Source organism: Bombina bombina, chromosome 3, assembly GCF_027579735.1.
Source record: "Bombina bombina isolate aBomBom1 chromosome 3, aBomBom1.pri, whole genome shotgun sequence".
NCBI classification, from domain to species: domain Eukaryota; kingdom Metazoa; phylum Chordata; class Amphibia; order Anura; family Bombinatoridae; genus Bombina; species Bombina bombina.
The window spans coordinates 1152722925-1152747260 of NC_069501.1; the positions used below are offsets into that span (position 1 = coordinate 1152722925).

The following is a 24336-nucleotide window of genomic DNA, read 5'->3' on the forward strand; positions in this document are numbered from 1 at the left end:
CTGTTTCCCCCAACTGAAGTTACTTCATCTCAACAGTCCTATGTGGAAACAGCAATCGATTTTAGTTACTGTCTGCTAAAATCATCTTCCTCTCACAAACAGAAATCTTCATCCTTTTCTGTTTCAGAGTAAATAGTACATACCAGCACTATTTTAAAATAACAAACACTTTATAGAAGAATAAAAACTACATTTAAACACCAAAAAACTCTTAACCATCTCCGTGGAGATGTTGCCTGTGCAACGGCAAAGAGAATGACTGGGGTGGGCGGAGCCTAGGAGGGACTATATGGCCAGCTTTGCTGGGACTCTTTGCCATTTCCTGTTGGGGAAGAGAATATCCCACAAGTAAGGATGACGCCGTGGACCGGACACACCAATGTTGGAGAAAGAGAGGTAGCAGTAGCTTTTTGACCTCTCCTCTTGCCAGAATAAATGACAAACAGAGAAGACGTTTGTCTGAAATCCTTTGTTGCTTCTAAATAGAACTTTAAAGCACGAACTACATCTAAATTGTGTAACAAACGTTCCTTCTTTGAAACTGGATTCGGACACAAAGAAGGCACAACTATTTCCTGGTTAATATTCTTGTTGGAAACAACCTTTGGAAGGAAACCAGGTTTAGTACGCAAAACAACCTTATCTGAATGGAACACCAGATAGGGCTGATTACACTGCAAAGCAGATAACTCAGAAACTCTTCTAGCAGAAGAAATAGCAACCAAAAACAGAACTTTCCAAGATAACATCTTGATATCTATGGAATGTAGAGGTTCAAACGGAACCCCTTGAAGAACTGAAAGAACTAAATTCAGACTCCAGGGAGTCAAAGGTCTGTAAACAGGCTTGATCCTGACCAAAGCCTGAACAAAAGCTTGAACATCAGGCACAGCTGCCAGTCGTTTGTGTAACAAGACAGATAAAGCAGAAATCTGTCCCTTTAGAGAACTCGCTGATAATCCTTTATCCAAACCTTATTGCAGAAAGGAAAGAATCTTAGGAATTTTTATCTTATTCCAAGGTAATCCCTTGGATTCACACCAGCAGATATATCTTTTCCATATCTTATGGTAAATCTTTCTAGTTACAGGTTTTCTGGCTTGTACCAGAGTATCTATTACAGAATCCGAAAACCCACGCTTAGATAAAATCAAGCGTTCAATTTCCAAGCCGTCAGCTGGAGGGAAACTAGATTTGGATGTTCGAATGGACCTTGTACTAGAAGATCCTGTCTCAAAGGTAGCTTCCATGGTGGAGCCGATGACATATTCACCAGGTCTGCATACCAAGTCCTGCGTGGCCACGCAGGAGCTATCAAGATCACCGAGGCCCTCTCCTGCTTGATCCTGGCTACCAGCCTGGGAATGAGAGGAAACGGTGGAAACACATAAGCTAGGTTGAAGGTCCAAGGCGCTACTAATGCATCCACTAGAGTCGCCTTGGGATCCCTGGATCTGGACCCGTAGCAAGGAACCTTGAAGTTCTGACGAGACGCCATCAGATCCATGTCTGAAATGCCCCATAATTGAGTCAACTGGGCAAATATCTCCGGGGGGAGTTCCCACTCCCCCGGATGGAATGTCTGACGACTCAGATAATCCGCCTCCCAGTTTTCCACTCCTGGGATGTGGATTGCAGATAGGTGGCAGGAGTGATCCTCCGCCCATTTTATGATTTTGGTCACCTCTCTCATTGCCAGGGAACTCCTTGTTCCCCCCTGATGGTTGATGTAAGCAACAGTCGTTATGTTGTCTGATTGGAATCTTATGAATCTGGCCTTTGCTAGTTGAGGCCAAGCCCTGAGAGTATTGAATATCGCTCTCAGTTCCAGAATGTTTATCGGGAGAAGAGACTCTTCCCGAGACCATAGCCCCTGAGCTTTCAGGGAGTCCCACAGACCGCGCCCCAGCCCACTAGACTGGCGTCGATCGTGACGATGACCCACTCTGGTCTGCGGAAGCTCATTCCCTGGGACAGGTGATCCTGGGTTAGCCACCAACGGAGTGAGTCTCTGGTCTTCTGATCTACTTGAATCACTGGAGACAAGTCTGTATAGTCCCCATTCCACTGTTTCAGCATGCACAGTTGTAATGGTCTTAGATGAATTTGCGCAAAAGGAACTATGTCCATTGCTGCAACCATCAACCCTACTACTTCCATGCACTGAGCTATGGAAGGTCGTGGAACAGAGTGAAGAACTTGACAAGCGTTTAGAAGCTTCGACTTTCTGACATCTGTCAGGAAAATCTTCATTTCTAAAGAATCTATTATTGTCCCCAAGAAAGGAACTCTTGTCGACAGAGACAGGGAACTTTTTTCAATGTTCACTTTCCATCCGTGAGATCTGAGAAAGGCCAGAACGATGTCTGTGTGAGCCTTTGCCTTTGAAAGAGACGACGCTTGTATCAGAATGTCGTCCAAGTAAGGTGCCACTGCAATGCCCCTTGGTCTTAGAACCGCTAGAAGGGACCCGAGTACCTTTGTGAAAATCCTTGGAGCAGTGGCTAGCCCTAATGGGAGAGCCACAAACTGGTAATGTTTGTCCAGAAAGGCGAACCTTAGGAACTGATGATGATCTTTGTGGATAGGAATATGTAGATACGCATCCTTTAGATCCACGGTAGTCATAAATTGACCCTCCTGGATTGTAGGTAAAATCGTTTGAATAGTTTCCATTTTGAACGATGGCACTCTGAGAAATTTGTTTAGGATCTTTAAATCCAGAATTGGTCTGAAAGTTCCCTCTTTTTTGGGAACTACAAACAGATTTGAGTAAAACCCCATTCCTTGTTCCATGGTTGGAACTGGGTATATCACTCCCGTTTTTAACAGGTCTTCTACACAATGTAAGAATGCCTGTCTCTTTATTTGGTTTGAAGATAAGTGAGACATGTGGAACCTTCCCCTTGGGGGTAGTTCCTTGAATTCCAGAAGATAACCCTGAGAAACTATTTCTAGTGCCCAGGGATCCTGAACATCTCTTGCCCAAGCCTGAGCGAAGAGAGAGAGTCTGCCCCCTACTAGATCCTGTCCCGGATCTTGGGCTACTCCTTCATGCTGTTTTGGTAGCAGCAGCAGGCTTCTTGGCCTGCTTACCCTTGTTCCAGCCTTGCATCGGTTTCCAAGCTGGTTTGGTTTGTGAAGCATTACCCTCTTGTCTAGAGGCTGCAGAGTTGGAGGCCGGTCCGTTCCTGAAATTGCGAAAGGAACGAAAATTAGCCTTATTCTTGGCCTTGAAAAACCTATCCTGTGGAAGGGCGTGGCCCTTTCCCCCAGTGATGTCTGAGATAATCTCTTTCAATTCTGGCCCAAAAAGGGTTTTACCCTTGAAAGGGATATTAAGCAATTTTGTCTTGGAAGATACATCCGCTGACCAAGACTTTAGCCAGAGCGCTCTGCGCGCCACAATTGCAAACCCTGAATTTTTCGCCGCTAATCTAGCTAACTGCAAAGCGGCATCTAAAATAAAGGAATTAGCTAACTTAAGTGCGTGAATTCTGTCCATAACCTCCTCATACGGAGTCTCTCTACTAAGCGACTTTTCTAGTTCCTCGAACCAGAACCACGCTGCTGTAGTGACAGGAATAATGCACGAAATAGGTTGCAGGAGGTAACCTTGCTGTACAAAAATCTTTTTAAGCAAACCCTCCAATTTTTTATCCATAGGATCTTTGAAAGCACAATTATCCTCAATAGGAATAGTAGTGCGCTTGGCTAGTGTAGAAACTGCCCCTCGACCTTAGGGACTGTCTGCCATAAGTCCTTTCTGGGGTCGACCATAGGAAATAATTTCTTAAATATAGGAGGGGGGACAAAAGGTATGCCGGGCTTCTCCCACTCCTTATTCACTATGTCCGCCACCCGCTTGGGTATAGGAAAAGCGTCGGGGTGCACCGGAACCTCTAGGAACTTTTCCATCTTGCACAATTTTTCTGGAATGACCAGGTTGTCACAATCATCCAGAGTAGATAGCACCTCCTTAAGCAGTGCGCGGAGATGCTCTAATTTAAATTTAAATGTCACAACATCAGGTTCTGCCTGTTGAGAAATTCTACCTGAATCAGAAATTTCCCCATCTGACAAAACCTCCCTCATGGCCACTTCAGATTGGTGTGAGGGTATGACAGAGCAATTATCATCAGCGCCCTCGTGCTCTACAGTGTTTAAAACAGAGCAATCGCGCTTTCTCTGAAATGCAGGCATTTTGGATAAAATATTTGCTATGGAGTTATCCATTACTGCCGTCAATTGTTGCATAGTAACAAGCATTGGCGCGCTAGAAGTACTACGGGTCTCCTGCGTGGGCAAAACTGGTGTAGACACAGAAGGAGATGATGTAGAACTATGTCTACTCCCTTCATCTGATGAATCATCTTGGGCAACTTTACTATCTGTGGCAGTACTGTCCTTACTTTGGACACTATGACACAATTATCACACAATTTTGAAGGGGGAGACACATTGGCTTCCATACATACAGAACATAGTTTATCTGAAGGCACAGACATGTGAAACCTGCTTAAACTTGTCAATAAAGTACAAAAACCGTTTTAAAACAAAACCGTTACTGTCTCTTTAAATTTTAAACAGGGCACACTTTATTACTGAATATGTGAAAAACTATGAAGGAATTGTTCAAATTTAACCAAATGTCTTAAAGCATTCAAAGCATTGCACCCCAAATTTCAGACCTTTAACCCTTAAAATGACGAAACCGGAGCCGTTTACAGTTTTAACCCCTCTACAGTCCCAGCTACAGCCTTTGCTGCGACTTTACCAAACCCAGGGGGGTATACGATACCAAATGAAGCCTTCTAGGAACCTTTTCAACTACTTTCAGACCCACACACATGCAGCTGCATGTCCTGCTCTCAAAAGTAACTGCGCAGTAATGGCGCGAAAATGAGGCTCTGCCTACTACAGAGAAGGCCCTTCCTGACTGGGAAGGTGTCTAAACCAGTGCCTGACGTAAAAAAAACGTTCCCCAAAGTTTATAAAGTGTGAATTTCAACATCAAGCTGTATAAAATGCCCAAATAAAGCAATCGATCTAGCCCATAAAAGTGTCTACCAGTTTTATAGCCCATATTAAGCCCTTTATTCTGTTTGAGACTAAGAAAATGGCTTACCGGTCCCCATGAGGGGAAATGACAGCCTTCCAGCATTACACAGTCTTGTTAGAAATATGGCTAGTCATACCTTAAGCAGAAAAGTCTGCCAACTGTTTCCCCCAACTGAAGTTATCTCATCTTAACAGTCCTATGTGGAAACAGCAAACGATTTTAGTTAATGCTGCTAAAATCATACTCCTCTCACAAACAGAACTCTTCATCTTTTTCTGTTTCAGAGTAAATAGTACATACCAGCACTATTTTAAAATAACAAACTCTTGATAGTAGAATAAAAAACTACAACTAAACACCACATACTCTTCACCATCTCCGTGGAGATGCTGCTTGTTCAGCGGCAAAGAGAATGACTGGGGTGGGCGGAGCCTAGGAGGGACTATATGGACAGCTTTTGCTGTGCTCTTTGCCATTTCCTGTTGGGGAAGAGAATATTCCCACAAGTTATGGATGACGCTGTGGACCAGACACACCAATGTTGGAGAAATTCATATATTTATAAATGGCTCTGTAAGAGGCTAATAAACATGTGATTCATTGGAAAATAGTCTCTGAGGAATGGAGCAGTGAATGGGCTCTATTAAATCCCTCAGGATCTGTGATAATGTAAAGTCTGTAGTGGTTAGTGAACATGCCCCAGTGCATACTAGCTACTGTACTCTTCTATGAGAAATGATACCTGTGGGTGCAGTATTCTAATTCCTTTGTTGTGGCACCTACCTCAAGCCCATGCATCATTTTGTGAGTTTACAAAGAAGTTGTTCTGTATACATAAAATTACATTCTCACATTAAGTGATAACATTACACTGGAGCTGAAGGATCCAGTTTTTTAAAGTTATTCTCACACTGTAACCGATTTGAAAAGGTTTTTTTTATCTTGAAAGACAAAACCAAATTCCTGATACAAAAGACTATGTTAGGTTTGAATGATAAAAGCAAAAAAAAAAGTTTAGAGCCCAGCACTTCTATAACCAATACTTATTGTGTGCAAGTCACTTGGATGATCGGCCAACTCTAAATTGAAAAGTTGCTGAGCCCGAATTGAACAGGAAGGAAGAAACAATGGCACTACATTAATTACAAACTAACAAATTCATCACTATCAAGAGTGCATATAAGGGAGGTGCGGTTGTTGTTTTAGATACAGATTATTATATACAAGAAATATTACAACAATCAGATGGAGGTTTTTATGATGTATTAGACGGGGACGCTAATTTTGTTGGGATTCTAATCCTCAAATAAAGTATATCACATTTAATGGAATGTGGTGCTGTCACATATTTTTTCATATGCTTGAATTATAGGCACAAAAAGAACTTACTTGCTCTTGGATTTCTGTTTTGCTGTTAACCAAAGAGATTAGTGTTCCGACAATTACATGGAGGTGACTCTCTAAAGCATCTTCGCAGTAAGAAATTGCTGTTTTGCAAACACGATATAACAGGTCAAGGCAGAGCAAGGCACTGCGTGTGGAAATGTTATCCATAGCTAGAGAGGTTCTGCAAGGCACATAGATATAATATCACAGGTAGCAGAAAGGGTTAAAGACACATACCCATTTTATATGGTGGAGTTTATTGCTACATTATTAAAGAGGAAAATAATCTAAATAAATAGAACTCATTTTAGTCTGACAGAAGTTTGTCAAAGAATAAAAACCAAAACAAAGTTGATATATTTATAAAAATTGAGTCTAGTCTGCCAATTAAAGGGGCATAATGCAATAATGCAAGGGGTTACACAAATAGTTAAAGTCACAGCTAATAAGATAATCAAGAGTGGCAAATGTATGTAGCTGGCAATCACCAGTTGTGTCAGCAGAAAGGCTGGTGAAGCAGGTTAATGAAATGTTTAAACCCTTTACATTTTTATTATTATTGATAGAATCACTGTTTTTCCTTACAAACGACAATTAACAACACTTAAAGTTTGCCCGACTTATGCTGAACCCTGCTATTTAGAGGACATACCTGCTGTTTAAGTAGTGTATTATAGTGTAAATGACATCTCTTAGAACAAAGGCCCATGCCCCTCCAAGGCCTTCCTTTATTTCAAGTAGGACCAAATTAACAAAAAGCTGGTATATTCTGAGAATACGAAGCTTTTTGTAAACGTTGCTCGTTTCCACTGCCTGCTTACATATAGACAGCAAAATCTTCTGAAATGAATCCTGTAAGTAAAATAAAACACATCATCACTAAACTCCCAGTGAGTGTAAGAAGCAGTTCATAGATCAAACACACAGAAATCTGTCTCCAGCTAAGGTTCTGTATGTTACAATGGCCTTGATTCAATAAAACCTGATAGTGAAACTAATATTGTACAGAAAAAACTCGCCACAAACACCATAGAATTGATTTGTCCCCACCACTTGTCATTCCCCCGAGTTGAAAGTCAGTCTCCATTTTAATCAATAGAGCCTCATCTTTCTACCCATTCGCTTCTTGGCATATAGAACAATCTCCACAGTAAAGGATACCGGAATCACAGAAACGCCTTCAAAAACAGTTCACGCTAACATACACAAAAAGAGTACATTTAAAAACAGTTAAAAAGAAGTAAAAGAAATATAAGTATTAAATAAAATAGTCAGCTTTGGAACAGCGAGACTTGACCACAAGACAAAACTACTTTACTAGGAACAATAAAGTCTTTCTGAAATTCTCATGCTGGGCCGAGGTGTAGGCAAAAAAATGACTACAGCTTCCCCTGGAAACACCTTTCATTCTATAAAGCAAGATTATTTAAAAAAATACAGATATAAGCAGCGCTATAAACAGTGCCCCTATACAGCCAAACTAAAAGATCTGCCCCTCAAATGCAGAGAGTTTATGACCTTGATAGATTATAATTTGTAGTTGGCGCTCCTAAGAGACAAAATGTCCCTTTATACCCAAGGCAATATATCAGGGGAGACGTCCCCTCCAAAATATTTGTATTGCAAAATGTTTCAACTGTTTTATCCCTAAAGAACATATGACGTTTTACTGTTATATTTATCAATCATTTCTACTAGTGAATATATCGCTTTAATCACAGGTTTTTATGAAAATAAATATTTTTTGTTTTTTAAGACAAACTTTTTTCAAAACTAGCCTTCTTTTTATAATTTACGGAGGTACCTATATATATCTTTTATACATTGTTGAAATATTGGATCTATACCAAGCGATTCTTCTCTCTCTCACACAATAGTTTTTTTTTTTTTTTTTAAATCAACCAACATATATACATACATATATAAACTATATTTGTTTTTTGTCCCAGCTCTAAAGGGACAAAAAACGCCAACTACAAATTATAATCTATAAAGCGAGATTACTTTACTATAACAAAGCAGACATGAAAATAATTTACACTTAAAGTGAAGGTCAATTTGGATGAATTCGTGCCCGGTTTTTAATAAACCTTTTAAAAACAAGGGAACTTTAATTAATCAAAATTGACATTTCACTCCTTTTCTTCAAAAACTTACCTTTTAATCCTGAAAACCGCTCCAGCGATTCCCCCGGCCGTCGGATTCCTCTTCTTACGTCAGAAATTACGAATCCCGCTACCTCCAATCACGGCTTTACCCTTGAGGGGATCATGGCCTGATGCAACGCCATGATTGGTGGAAGCCAGATTCGTCATTTTGGATCCGCGAAGAGGGCTTGCGGCGGCCGGAGGAAGCGCTGCAGCGGTTGTCAGGATTAAAAGGTAAGTTTTTGAAGAAAAGGAGTGAAATGTCAATTTTGATGAATTAAAGTGCCCTTGTTTTTAATAGGTTTATTAAAAACCAGGCACTAATTCATCAAAATTGACCTTCACTTTAAAAACATTTACAGAAATTGTATTTCAAGTGTGTTGCGGTTGTAATTATTGTTTTTCTTGCGGTTCTCGTTTGATGAGAGAGATATCATCTATTGGGCATGTCTCACAACCATAGATGATAACGGCAAGAATGTCCTTTAATATAAAGCTGGGAAGTGAAGTGGCACTCAATGAATTTCGAACATGCTCTCGCCTTAACAATTAAGCCTCTCGAAAGTCTCTGAATCTAGGCCTATATGAGCACATGACCAAGTAAATGTTTACTTATATTATTATTATTTATTAAAAAGAATACATGAACTGGATATAAAACAAGTCCTATCCTTCCTATATTAAACAGGGTATTTAAATTCACATACTCACCGGGCTCTTTGAAAGAATAGAGACTAGACTTTTGAGTTTGCTTTTGTGACAGCTGCTGATATAATCCAATGTTGCTTTTATTACATAGGAAGGAAAATAGGGAGGGTTTGGTGCTGGATCTAGTTCCCTATAAAAATAATTACATGTGTTGTGTTAAATAAATGAGAGCAATGAAAGAGAAAACTCAGCTGTGATATCAGTAAATAATACAATTAAAATATCAAGGCAATCAAATTATAAATGTTTTCAACTTTAAAGGGTCACTAAACCCAAATATTTTCTTTAATGATTCAGATAGAGCGTTTAATTTTAAGCAACTTTCTAAATGACTCCTATTATCATTTTTACAATTTTCTCTTGCTATCTTTATTTAAAAATCAGGAATGTAAAGCTTAAAGGGACAGTCGAGTCCAAAAAAAACTTTCATGATTCAAATAGTGCATGTAATTTTAAAACAACTTTCCAATTTACTTTTATTACCAATTTTGTTTTGTTCTCTTGGTATTCTTAGTTGAAAGCTAAACCTAGGAGGTTCATATGCTAATTTCTTAGACCTTGAAGGCCGCCTCTAATCTAAATACATTTTGACAGTTTTTCACCACTAGAGGGCATTAGTTCATGTGTTTTATATAGATAACATTGAGCTCATGCACGTGAATTTAACGAGGAGTGAGCACTGATTGGCTAAAATGCAAGTCTGTCAAAAGAACTGAAATAAGGGGGCAGTCTGCAGAGGTTTATATACAAGGTAATTACAGAGGTAAAACGTGTATTATTATAACTGTGTTGGTTATGCAAAACTGGAGAATGAGTAATTAAGGGATTATCTATCTTTTAAAACAACAAAAGTTCTGGTGTTGACTGTCCCTTTAAGAGCCGGCCCATTTTTGGTTGAGAACCTAGGTTATGCTTGCTTATTGGTTTGCTATATGTAAATTGGCTGGTTTCTAAGCTTTAAATTCCTGCTTTTTAAATAAAGATAGCAAGAGAACGAAGAAAAATTGATAGTAGGAGTAAATTAGAAGGTTGTTTAAAATTGCATGCTCAATCTGAATCATTAAAGAAAAAAAAAATGGTTTTAGTATGCCATTAAGTTCACAAAATACAGCATATTATAGTCTAATACTTATAAACCAGAAACTGAACACTACGCTCCATAAGAATCATCAGTGATGGACTAAATATGGTATAGTCTATGATAAAGTCTATTCTAAAGAATGGGCTAAATAACATGCAGTTACTACTGTGTGTAGTGATCCGTATCTCAACTTTACTTGCCAGCGATAAAGGGACAGTAAAGTCAAAATTAAACTTTTATTGTTCAGATACAACGTGCAATTGTTAACAACTTTTCAATTTACTTCTATTATCAAATTTGCTTCATTTTCTTTGTATACCCTTTTGAATGGGCAGCAATGCACTACTGGGGCTACCTAAACACATGTGATGAGACATTTACGTGCAGTCATTAATCAACAGCTAGTTCCTAGTAGGCCATTCCTGCCTACCTCTGTATAGTTTTCAACAAAAGGATACCAAGAGAACGGAGCAAATTTGATTAAAAAAAAAAAAGTAGATTAGTAGTTGTAGTTGTCTAAAATTGCATGTTCTATATGACAGGTCAAAGAGATGTGAAAGTAAATTTGTAAAGAAATGAAAATTCATGTAGGAGAATTTTTTTTATCTGCAGAGTATGTACTGGTATCCCCTAAGTGTCTGCCAATAGCACATGTAGGATGTATGACAAATGCACAAGCATTTGGTCTTCTACCTTATGTTCCGCATGTTTCATACCCAAGAAAATATTCTACAAAACCTGTGATTACTGGAAGCATTCTTTGATAACACAACCAGTTTGTAAAAATGCTTCTTAACTAAATGAAATTCAATGCTACTACACATTTCTAGTTTATTATGTCCATTTGTAAACAGCATATTGCAATATGGTAATTTTCAGGTCCCTCTGCAAGAAAAATGGGTTAAAAAAATGAGATGACCTACATAAAGAACTGTGGTTCAAAGTCTATTTTGCTATGGGGCACCTTAAGTTTGCTCCTGAAATTATGTCACACTCCAAAATTATAATCTGCTGCTCCGGACATCGCCGCAACTATAATAAAACATATTATCCCCTAAACTGCCACATTCCTGCCTCGCAAACACTAGTTAAATATTATTAACCCCTAATCTGCTGTCCCTAACATCGCCGCCACTTACCTACATTTATTAAGCCCTAATCTGCCGTCCCCAACGTCGCCGACACTATACTGAATGTATTAACCCTAAACCTAAGTCTAACCCTAACACCCCCTAACTGAAAGGGACAGTCAAGTCCCAAAAAAACTTTCATGTTTCAAATAGGGCATGTAATTTTAAACCACTTTCCATTTTACTTTTATCACCAATTTTGCTTTGTTCTTTTGGTATTCTTAGTTGAAAGCTAAACCTAGGAGGTTCATATGCTAAATTTCTTAGACCTTGAAGGCCGCCTCTAATCTAAACGCATTTTGATAGTTTTTCACCACTAGAGGGCATTAGTTCACATGTTCCATATAGATAACATTGAGCTCATGCACGTGAATTTACCATGGAGACAACTCTGATTGGCTAAAATGCAAGTCTGTCAAAAGAACTGAAATAAGGGGGCAGTCTGCTGAGGCTTAGATACAAGGTAATTACAGAGGTAAAACGTGTATAATTATAACTGTGTTGGTTATGCAAAACTGGGGAAATAGTAATTAAGGGATTATCTATCTTTTAAAACAACAAACCGTTGACTGTCCCTTTAAATATAATTACAATAAATCTGAATAAAAATTAATATTATTACCTAAATAATTCCTATTTAAAATTAAATACTTACCTATAAAATAAACCCTAAGCTAGCTACAATAAAAATAATAGTTACATTGTATCTATCTTAGGGTTTATTTTTATTTTACAGGCAAGTTTGTATTTATTTTAACTAGGTAGTATAGTTATTAAATAGTTATTAACTATTTAATAACTACCTAGCTAAAATAAATACAAAAGTACCTGTAAACTAAAACCTAACCTAAGTTACAATAACACCTAACCTAACCCTACAATTAAATAAATTAACTAAATTAAAAGCAATTACATAAATTAAATTCGCTCAAGTACAAAAAAAAAAACAACACTAAATTACAGAAAATAATAAACAAATAACAAGATATTTAAACTAATCACACCTTATCTAACATCCCTATCAAAATAAAAAAAACAGAATTTATGCTTACCTGATAAATTACTTTCTCTTGCGGTGTATCCAGTCCACGAATTCATCCTTACTTGTGGGATATTCTCATTCCCTACAGGAACTGGCAAAGAGAGCACACAGCAAAGCTGTCCATATAGCTCCCCCTCTGGTTCCGCCCCCCAGTCATTCGACCGACGGTTAGGAGAAAAAGGAGAAACCATAGGGTGCAGTGGTGACTGTAGTTTAAACAAGAAAATTTTAACCTGACTTAATTGCCAGGGCGGGCCGTGGACTGGATACACAGCAAGAGAAAGTAATTTATCAGGTAAGCATAAATTCTGTTTTCTCTTGCAAGGTGTATCCAGTCCACGGATTCATCCTTACTTGTGGGATACCGATACCAAAGCTTTAGGACACGGATGAAGGGAGGGAACAAGACAGGTAACCTAAACGGAAGGCACCACTGCTTGCAAAACCTTTCTCCCAAAAATAGCCTCCGAAGAAGCAAAAGTATCGAATTTGTAAAATTTGGCAAAAGTATGCAGTGAAGACCAAGTCGCTGCCTTACAAATCTGTTCAACAGAAGCCTCATTCTTGAAGGCCCAAGTGGAAGCCACAGCTCTGGTGGTATGAGCTGTAATTCGTTCAGGAGGCTGCTGCCCAGCAGTCTCATAAGCCAATCGGATGATGCTTTTCAACCAGAAGGAAAGAGAGGTAGCCGTCGCTTTTTGACCTCTCCTCTTACCAGAATAGACAACAAACAAAGATGATGTTTGTCTGAAATCCTTAGTTGCTTGTCAATAGAATTCCTTCTTAGAAGCTGGATTAGGACACAGAGAAGGAACAATGATTTCCTGGTTAATGTTCTTATTAGAAACAACTTTAGGAAGAAAACCAGGTTTGGTACGCAAAACTACCTTATCTGCATGGAACACCAGATAGGGTGAATTACACTGCAAAGCAGAGAATTCTGAAACTCTTCGAGCAGAAGAGAAAGCTACCAAAAACAAAACTTTCCAAGATAATAACTTAATATCTATGGAATGTAAAGGTTCAAACGGAACCCCTTGAAGAACTGAAAGAACTAAATTTAGACTCCATGGAGGAGCCACAGGTTTATAGACAGGCTTGATTCTGACTAACGCCTGTGCAAATGCTTGAACATCTGGTACTTCTGCCAGAGGCTTGTGTAAAAGGATAGACAGAGCGGATATCTGCCCCTTTAAGGAACTAGCTGATAAACCTTTCTCCAATCCTTCTTTTAGAAAAGACAATATCCTTGGAATCCTAATCTTACTCCACGAGTAACCCTTGGATTCACACCAACAAAGATATTTCCGCCATATCTTATGGTAAATTTACCTGGTGACAGGTTTTCTAGCTTGGATCAGAGTATCTATGACTGATTCAGAGAACCCACGCTTGTATAGAATTAAGCGTTCAATCTCCAAGCAGTCAGCTGCAGAGAAACTAGATTTGGATGCTTGAATGGACCCTGTATTAGAAGATCCTGCCTCATTGGCAGTGTCCATGGTGGGACAGATGACATGTCCACTAGGTCTGCATACCAAGTCCTGCATGGCCACGCAGGCGCTATCAGAATTACCGAGGCCTTCTCCTGTTTGATTCTGGCTACCAGCCGAGGGAGAAGGGGAAACGGTGGAAAGACATAGGCCAGATTGAAGGACCAAGGCGCTACTAGAGCATCTATCAATGCCGCCTTGGGGTCCCTGGACCTGGAACCGTAAAGAGGAAGTTTGGTGTTCTGACGGGACGCCATCAGATCCAACTCTGGAATGCCCCATAGCTGAGTCAGCTGAGCAAATACCTCCGGGTGGAGTTCCCACTCCCCCGGGTGAAAAGTCTGACGACTTAGGAAATCCGCTTCCCAGTTGTCTACTCCTGGGATGTGAATTGCAGATAGATGGCAAGAGTGATCCTCCGCCCACCTGATTATCTTTGTTAATTCCTTCATCGCTAAGGAACTCTTTGTTCCTCCCTGATGATTTATGTATGCTACAGTCGTGATGTTGTCCGAATGAAATCTGATGAACTTGGCCGCCGCTAGCTGAGGCCATGCCTGGAGCGTGTTGAATATCGCTCTCAGTTCCAAAATGTTTATCGGTAGAAGAGACTCTTCCCGAGACCATAGGCCCTGAGCTTTCAGGGAGCCCCAGACCGCGCCCCAGCCTAACAGACTGGCGTTGGTCGTTACAATGATCCACTCCGGTCTGCGGAAGCACATTCCCTGCGACAGGTGATCCTGAGACAACCACCAGAGAAGAGAATCTCTGGTTTTCTGGTCCAGTTGGATTTGAGGAGACAAATCTGCATAATCTCCATTCCACTGTTTGAGCATGCACAGTTGCAGTGGCCTGAGATGAATTTGAGCAAAAGGGACTACGTCCATTGCTGCTACCATTAATCCGATTACCTCCATGCACTGAGCTACAGATGGCCGAGAAATGGAATAAAGAACTCGGCAAGTACTTAGAAGCTTTAACCTTCTGACCTCCGTCTATTAATGTTGCCAGGAAGGGAACCCTTGTGAGCGGGGACAGAGAACTTTTTTCGGTGTTCACCTTCCACCCGTGAGACCTTAGACAGGCCAGAACAATATCCGTATGAGCCTTGGCTCTGGGAAAAGACGACGCCTGTATTAAGATGTCGTCCAGATAGGGTGCTACTGCAATGCCCCGCATTCTCAGTACCGCTAGAAGGGACCCTAGCACCTTTGTGAAAATTCTGGGAGCGGTGGCCAACCCAAAGGGAAGGGCCACGAACTGGTAATGCTTGTCCAGAAAATCGAACCTTAGGAACTGATGGTGATCTTTGTGGATAGGAATATGAAGGTACGCATCCTTTAGATCCACTGTAGTCATATATTGACCTTCCTGGATCATCGGTAAGATTGTCCGAATGGTTTCCATCTTGAAAGATGGAACTCTGAGGAATTTGTTTAGAATTTTTAGATCCAGGATTGGTCTGAAAGTTCCTTCCTTTTTGGGAACCACAAACAGGTTTGAGTAAAAACCCAGTCCTTGTTCTGTAATTGGAACTGGATATATCACTCCCATCTTGAGTAGATCTTCTACACAGCGTAAGAACGCCTTTTTCTTTGTCTGGTCTGTAGACAGACGAGAAATGTGGAACCTTCCCCTTGGAGGAGAGTCCTTGAATTCTAGAAGATATCCCTGAGCAACTATCTCTAATGCCCAGGGATCGGGAACATCTCTTGCCCAAGCCTGAGCAAAGAGAGAGAGTCTGCCTCCTACCAGATCCGGTCCCAGATCGGGGGCTACCCCTTCATGCTGTCGTAGTAGCAGCTGCAGGCTTCTTGGCCTGTTTACCTTTGTTCCAGCCCTGCAAAGGCTTCCAGGTTGCCTTGGGCTGTGAAGTGTTACCCTCTCGCTTTGCGGTAGCAGAGGCTGAAGCAGGACCGCTCCTGAAGTTGCGAAAGGAACGAAAATTAGCCTTGTTTTTAGCCTTAAAAGGCCTATCTTGCGGGAGGGCATGGCCCTTTCCCCCAGTGATATCCGAAATAATCTCTTTCAACTCGGGCCCGAAAAGGGTCTTTCCCTTGAAAGGAATATTCAGTAATTTTGTTTTAGAAGACACGTCGGCTGACCATGATTTAAGCCAAAGCGCTCTGCGCGCCATGATGGCAAAACCAGAATTTTTCGTCGCTAACTTAGCTAATTGCAAAGCGGCATCTGTGATAAAAGAATTAGCCAGCTTTAGAGCCTTAATTCTATCCATAATTTCGTCATATGAGGTCTCCGTCTTGAGCGACTCCTCCAGCGCCTCAAACCAGAAAGATGCTGCAGTAGTTACAGGAATAATGCAGGCAATAGGCTGGAGAAGGAAACCTTGTTGAACAAATATTTTCTTTAGTAAACCTAATTTTTTATCCATAGGATCTTTGAAAGCACAACTGTCTTCAATTGGTATGGTTGTGCGCTTGGCTAGTGTTGAAACTGCCCCCTCTACCTTAGGGACCGTCTGCCACGCGTCCTGCCTGGGATCAGTTATGGGGAACATTTTCTTAAAGATAGGTGGGGGAACAAAAGGTACACCTGGTCTTTCCCACTCCCTAGCAACAATATCCGCCACCCTCTTAGGGATCGGAAACGCATCAGTGTATACAGGGACTTCTAGATATTTGTCCATTTTACACAATTTCTCTGGGACCACCATAGGGTCACAATCATCCAGAGTTGATAAGGCCTCCATAAGCGGTACGCGGAGGTGTTCCAATTTAAATTTAAATGCTAGTGAATCTGATTCTGCCCGCTGAGAAACTTTTCCTGAATCAGAAATTTCTCCCTCAGACATAACATCCCTCGCCCCTACTTCAGAGTGTTGTGAGGGTACATCAGATAAACCTCCCAAAGCTTCCGACTGCTCCTCATCTGTTCTCAAAACAGAGCTATCGCGCTTTTTAGGGAAAACTGGCAGTTTGGATAGAAAGGCCGCAAGGGAATTATCCATGACTGCCGCCAGTTGTTGCAATGTAATAGGTGCTAATGCACTAAAGGTACTAGGTATCGCTTGAGCGGGCGTAACTGGTGATGACACATGGGGAGAGGACGGCGGACTATCCTCATTACCTTCAGTCAAAGAATCATCTAGGGCTAAATTTTTAAGTGACGCAATATGATCTTTAAAGTGTATCGACACATTAGTGCATTTGGGACACATTTTGAGTGGGGGTTCCACAATGGCTTCTGAACACATAGAACAAGGCTTTTCCTTAGTGTCAGACATGTTTAACAGATTGGTATTATACACAAGCAGGCTTGGAAAAACATTTTATGTAATAAAAAATACAATTTGCAATAAATGGTACTGTGCCTTTAAGATAATAAAAGCGCACACAATTTTACAAAACTGTGAAAAATGAACCAAATCTCTTACAGTACGTGCCTAATGCTTCGATATGATTGCACAGCAAGTTTCAGCCTGATTAACCCTTTAATGCCCAAACCGGAGCCGCCTAAAGCAAAACAACCGGTTAATAAACTACGGCACCTTGCCACAGCAGCCTGCTGTGGCCCTACCTTCCCTTAAGGATTGAATTTGTGAAAATCAAGCCTCCTGAAGTCCTCCAGCAGTCTCTGGACCCATGTGAAGCAGCATGCAGGGAAAACTTGTCAGAATAAACTGCGCAACTGAGGCGCAAAATTAGGCCCCTCCCACTCCACTCCGGAGCTGTGGGGCCTTCAGAACCCAATTTAGGTGACTAAAAATAATGCCATGTGGAATAAAACCCCAATAAACACATCAAAAGTGCTTAAAAGTGTCAATAAAGAGTATTTTTCTAAACAAAATAATCGATTGCCCTGTTAAAGTGATAACCGGTCTTGTGATCCCACTTAAATAAGCCTCTAGTTCTATACTAAGTTTCAGAACATGGCTTACCCTTCCCACAAGGGGAATCTTGTCAGTCTTCTAGCATTACCTTGCCTTGACTAGAAAAAAGATGACTGAAACATACCTCAAAGCAGTTAAGCCTGCAAACTGTTCCCCCCAACTGAAGTTTTCTGGTACTCCTCAGTCCTGTATGGGAACAGCAATGGATTTTAGTTACAACATGCTAAAATCATTTTCCTCTCAGCAGAATTCTTCATCATATTTCTGCCAGAGAGTAAATAGCACAAACCGGTACTATTTAAAAATAACAAACTTTTGATTGAAGATATAAAAACTACAAATCTAACACCACATTCACTTTACCCTCCCGTGGAGATGCTACTTGTTAGAGCGGCAAAGAGAATGACTGGGGGGCGGAGCCAGAGGGGGAGCTATATGGACAGCTTTGCTGTGTGCTCTCTTTGCCAGTTCCTGTAGGGAATGAGAATATCCCACAAGTAAGGATGAATCCGTGGACTGGATACACCTTGCAAGAAAAAGCCCCCCCAAAATAAAAACAAACCCTAGCCTAAACTAAACTACAAATAGCCCTTAAAAGGGCCTTTTGTGGGGCATTGCCCCAAAGTAATCAGCTCTTTTACCTGTAAAACAAAATACAAACAACCCCCCCCAACAGTAAAACTCACCACCCACACAACCAACCCCCCAAATAAAATACTATCTAAAAAAATCTAAGCTCCCCATTGCCCTGAAAAGGGCATTTGGATGGGCATTGCCCTTAAAAGGACAGTTAGCTCTTTTGCGGCCCAAACCATAATCTCAAAAATAAAACCCACCCAATACACCCTTAAAAAAACCTAACACTAACCCCCCTGAAGATCGACTTACTGTTCTGAAGACCGGACATCCATCCTCAAGGAAGCAGCAGAAGGCTTTTTTAAGGGTGTATTGGGTGGGTTTTATTTTTTAGATTAAGGTTTGGGACACAAAAGAGCTAACTACCCTTTTAAGGGCAATGGTGAGCTTATGTTTTTTTAGATAGTATTTTATTTGGGGGGTTGGTTGTGTGGGTGGTGGATTTTACTGTTGGGGGGGTTGTTTGTATTTTTTTTTTACAGGTAAAAGAGCTGATTACTTTGGGGCAATGCAACGCAAAAGGCCCTTTTAAGGGGTATTGATAGTTTAGCTTAGGCTAGTTTTTTTATTTTGGGTGGGCTTTTTTATTTTGATAGGGCTATTAGATTAGGTGTAATTAGTTTAAATATCTTGTAATTTGTTTATTACTTTCTGTAATTTAGTGGGGGGGTTTTGTTGTACTTTAGCTAATTTAATTTAATTATTTTTAATTTATTTAATTATTTTTAATTTAGTTAATTTATTTAATTGTAGGGTTAGGTTAGATGTTATTGTAACTTAGGTTAGGTTTTATTTTACAGGTACTTTTGTATTTATTTTAGCTAGGTAGTTATTAAATAGTTAATAACTATTTAATAACTATTCTACCTAGTTAAAATAAATACAAACTTGCCTGTAAAATAAAAATAAACCCTAAGCTAGATTCAATGTAACTATTAATTATATTGTAGCTAGCTTAGGGTTTATTTTATAGGTAAGTATTTAGTTTTAAATAGGAATTATTTAGGTAATAATATTAATTTTTATTTAGATTTATTGTAATTATATTTACGTTAGGGGGTGTTAGGGTTAGACTTAGGTTTAGGGGTTAATACATTTAGTATAGTGGCAGCGACGTTGGGGCAGCAGATTAGGGGTTAATAAATGTAGGTAGGTGGCGGAGATGTTAGGGACGACAGATTAGGAGTTAATAATATTTAACTAATGTTTGCGAGGCGGGAGTGTGGTGGTTTAGGGGTTAATATGTTTATTTTAATGGTGCCGATGTTGGGGGCGGCAGATTAGGAGTTAATAAATATAAATGTAGGTGTTGGCGATGTTGGGGGCAGCAGATTAGGGGTTAATACATATAATGTAGGTGGTGGCGGTGTCTGGAGCAGCAGATTAGGGGTTAATAAGTATAATGTAGGTGTCAGCGATGTTGGGGGCGGCAGATTAGGGGTTAATAAGTGTAATATTAGGGGTGTTTAGACTTGAGGTTCATGTTAGGGTGTTAGTTGTAAACATAAATTTTATTTCCCCATAGGAATCAATGGGGCTGCGTTACGGAGCTTTACGCTGCTTTATTGCAGGTGTCAGACTTTTTCTCAGCCGGGTCTCCCCGTTGATTCCTATGGGGAAATCGTGCACGAGCATGTACGACCAGCTCACCGCTGACTTAAGCAGCGCTGGTATTGGAGTGCGGTAAGGAGCACAATTTTGCTCAACGCTCACTTCTTGTCTTTTAACGCCGGTTTTGTAAAAACCTGTAATACCAGTGCTGCAGGCAAGTGAGCGGTGAGAGAAAACTGGTCGCTAGCACCGCATAGCCTCTAACGCAAAAATCATAATCTAGCCGTTTGAGAGGGTAATATAAAATGATAAATCGTACATATAAATACCTCTGGACTATACTTTCATTATTTATTTTGTCCCCTTTTCCTGTAATTCCATTCTGAAATGGAAGTGCAGAACACTATTATATTCCACACAGCCATTGGCTGCACACTCTAGTGACCTATTTATAACTGTACCAGAGATGGTAACCTAACTTACAACATGGCAGCTCCCATTGTTTTATAGACACCAAAACTTATTTTGTCAATATTTAAATAGATAATGACACTTTAAAAAATACATCTACAGGTTATTCTTTGAATGCATCATTCTATCTAGCATTTATTTGGTGTTTAATGTCCTTTTTAATGTTACATAACCATGAAAACAAATCAAGATATTGTTAACTAAGAAACATATATAGGCAATATTGCATTACTTACAAACATAATGCAATTATTTCACCGTCATCTATTATTCTCTGTGAATATTCTGTTTCAGAAACAATGTCATAAGCATAAGATTTAATAATAAATGAGTTAAGCACAAAGAAGAAAATGCATGGCGTCTTACCCTGTGGCATCAGGACCTTTAGTGGCGTCACTTGTGGAAGTCTCATGTAAAGTCATTAACAGCTCCACTACAATGTCAGGCAGGTTCCTTAAGAACAAGTTGTCTATTTGCTTCAAAAGAAATACAGCAGGATTTTAACTTTGTCTGTCCAAATACCTCATAACAGTTTTAAAGGGATAGGCAAGTCAAAATACAACTTGCATGATTCAGATAGAGCATGTAATTTTAAGACACTTTTAAATTCCCTTCTATTTCCAAATGTGCTTCGTTCTCTTAGTATCCCTTGTTGAAAAAGAATACACACATATCATACACCAGTGGGAGCTGCTGCTAATTAGTGCCTGCACACATTTGTCTCTTGTGATTGGCTAACTAGATGTGTTCAGCTTCCTCTCAGTAGTGCAATGCTGTCCTTCAGCAATGGATAACAAGCGAATGAAACACATTTGATAATAGAAGTAAATTGGAAAGATGTTTAAAATTGTATGTTCTATCTGAATCATAAAATACATTTTTTGGGCTTACTATCCCTTTAATTACACTTAATAAAATACAATGCAACATACATTTATTATATATTTTATCCACTTACAATATAACTAGAGAAGCAAAAGAGATCATTATATGTTTAAAGGAACAGTAAACACTGAGATTTTAATATGAAGACCTAGATTACAAACAGAGTGCAAAAATATCAGACATCACATAAGTGCAATCAATAGTGGTTCTATTTTTTAGCTCATACTATAAGTCCAAAGTTATTTTTTTTATTGCTTAACCAATAGTCTAGGGTGCGCTAACACCTGCACATCATATAATGTGGTGAGCTAAATCCCTCACATTATAGACTTCTATAGAGGCGCCCAGAAGAATTCATGGCAAATATCATTTAGGCACTAAGCTGATTGTGCACAAGATAATGGTTTTCTTCATGTATCCAAAAAAAATAAAAATTAAAGTGGTATTTAGGATTACGCCTTCACTTGTAATATGAGAGCAATGAGCAAGCTGATAGCAATAAGCAGCGTTAAAGGGATATGAAACCTATAACTTTTCTTTTGTGATACAGACAGACCATTTTAAAAAAGTTTCCAATTTACTTCTATTATCAGATTTTCATCGTTCCCATGATATTCTGTTTTTGAAGACGTACCAAGGTAAATGTCTGGAGCGGTCATGGCAGGAAATAGTGCTGCCATCTAGTGCTCTTTCTGAATCATGAAAGAAATGTTTTTTGGGTTTTATGTCCATTTTAAGATGTTTTTTAACCTGTTATTTGCAATACCAGATTGTAATGTTATTCGTAGCACGAGGTCGAGCAAAAGATAACAAACCCTTCGCCATCTAATCTAGCCCAATATGTTTAATTATGCAGCGTAAATAAACATTGCTGTATACTTTCATTATTTCTTTTGGCTACCACATAACAGTGCATGTGACAAAAGAAAGTGCACAGCTGGGGTAAGTATCTAACGGACTTGTTCTTTTCTTAGATTTCAGAAGTAAAAGGGGCTGAGCATACTCTGAAAAAAAAAACCTCTGCTTTGTGACTGAGACGTTTGCACATTATTTTTTTACCTGCTTAGAGCATTTTTCCTTCATTCACATTTTTATAGTAATATTTGTATAAAAGGACCTATAATGTATCTATACACCATCTATATTTGATGCTGTATTTTCTTTAATGTGCAGTACATTCAAACAATTGCTAAGTAGAAGGCCCCTGGCTTTCTATTAAAATAGTGATCGATGAGGATAGCCGACAGTAGCGGTAAGAAGGCACTTAACCAGGTGCCAAACTGTTCTTTATCTCGGTTTTTGATAGGGAGCCAGGAACCTCTTGCATCAGCATATTGCAACGCTTGAAATGCAATAAAGTTACTCATTAATTTATTGTCCATTAAATAAATACATTGTTTATCTAAAGATATAAGAAAATATGTGTACCTGTTTACCCAAGCAGTTTTCATCCTGCAGCAAATCATAAACATTTGTAGCAATTTCTCTTTTCTTTGCCATATCTGCATCCTCAGCACATTGATAAGCGAAGTATGGGAGAATGTTAACTAGAATTCTCGGGAAGCAATCAGCCAGCAGAGCCTTCCAGTCTTTTTCAATGCATTGAGCAATGGACTTTACAACTTCAAACTCACTTCGGATTACCAAATGTGGGATGAGAACTTTGTAACAACAGCTGCAAAAAAACCCGTGATTTACTAGAAATAAAAACTAACAAATACTAAGGTGTACTTTAAAAGTTAATATATGTGCATACAAAACTGCTGCTGCAACTGTTAAAAGGTCATTTTCAAATCCAAATTTAAATTAATGAGATATGTAGTAAAATGTGTTAATGCTTTTTTTTTTTTTTTTTTTTTATTTAATGTTCCTGTGCTAAATAAATCAATCATTTTCTGTGGGAGTTGCCCCATCAACCAAAGACCAATAGTTTCACAGGAGTCAGTTGTACATAATCATGCACTTCCTGTTAGTTTCATCTTAAATGTAATCAGCTTTTAATTAAAGGGACACTAAACCCACATTTTTTTTCTTTCATGATTCAGATAGAGCATGAAATTTTAAGCAATTTTCTAAATTACTCCTATTATCAATTTTTCTTTGTTCTTTTGCTATCTTTATTTAAAAAGCAAGAATGTAAAGCTTAGCAGCCGGTTCAGCACTATGGATAGCGCTTGCTTATTGGAGGCTGACATTTACCCACCAATAACCAAGCATAATCCAAACCCAGGTTGTCAACTAAAAATAGGCCGGCTCCTATGCATTACATTCCTGCTTTTTAAATAAAGATAGCAAGAGAATGAAGAAATATTTTGGGTTTAGTGTCCAAAATGTTTCTTTCACCATTCAGATAGAACATGCAATTTTAAGGAACTTTCCAATTTAGTTCTATTATATTATTTGCTTTGATCTCTTGGTATCATTTGTTGAAAAACATAACTAGGTAGGCAATGCACTACTGGGTGCTAGCTGCTGGCCTGTTGTCATTGGCTCAACCAATGTGTTTGGCTAACTCTCAGTAGTGCATTGCTGCACCTTCAACTAAACATACCAAAATAAAGCAAATTTGCTAAAAGAAGTAAACTGCAAAGTAGTTTAAAATTTGTATGCTCTATCTGAATGCTGAGAGAAAGACTTTGGGTTTTATGTTCCTTTAACCATATTTTGTGCAACAATTATTCTTAATATGTTCAACTACAGCTCCATCATATACACATCTGGGACGGCCTTTTGGGAAAATCAGAACAAACAACATGTGCCATTGTTTATGTGGCCCTAGGAAAAAAATTAATTAAAGATGTGCGCTCTGGGGTGACCACAACTTTAAAAGAGCCCTCTGAAGGATGAGCAACCTTACATTAATCTGTCCATTTGCCACTGAACATTTTTAGGAA

General features: G+C 39.3%; 1 protein-coding gene across 1 annotated transcript in view; it reads right to left on the bottom strand.

Annotated features, from left to right (window-relative positions):
• ATM (ATM serine/threonine kinase) overlaps nt 1-24336 on the bottom strand; it is a 925848-nt gene that overhangs the window by 513101 nt on the left and 388411 nt on the right. The window contains exons 26-30 of the mRNA XM_053708547.1: nt 22871-23117; nt 20924-21033; nt 9307-9433; nt 7101-7300; nt 6452-6629 (exon numbers count right to left, since the gene is read on the bottom strand). Coding sequence (XP_053564522.1) covers nt 6452-6629; nt 7101-7300; nt 9307-9433; nt 20924-21033; nt 22871-23117 — 862 coding nt within the window. The remainder of the gene's footprint in view (nt 1-6451; nt 6630-7100; nt 7301-9306; nt 9434-20923; nt 21034-22870; nt 23118-24336) is intronic.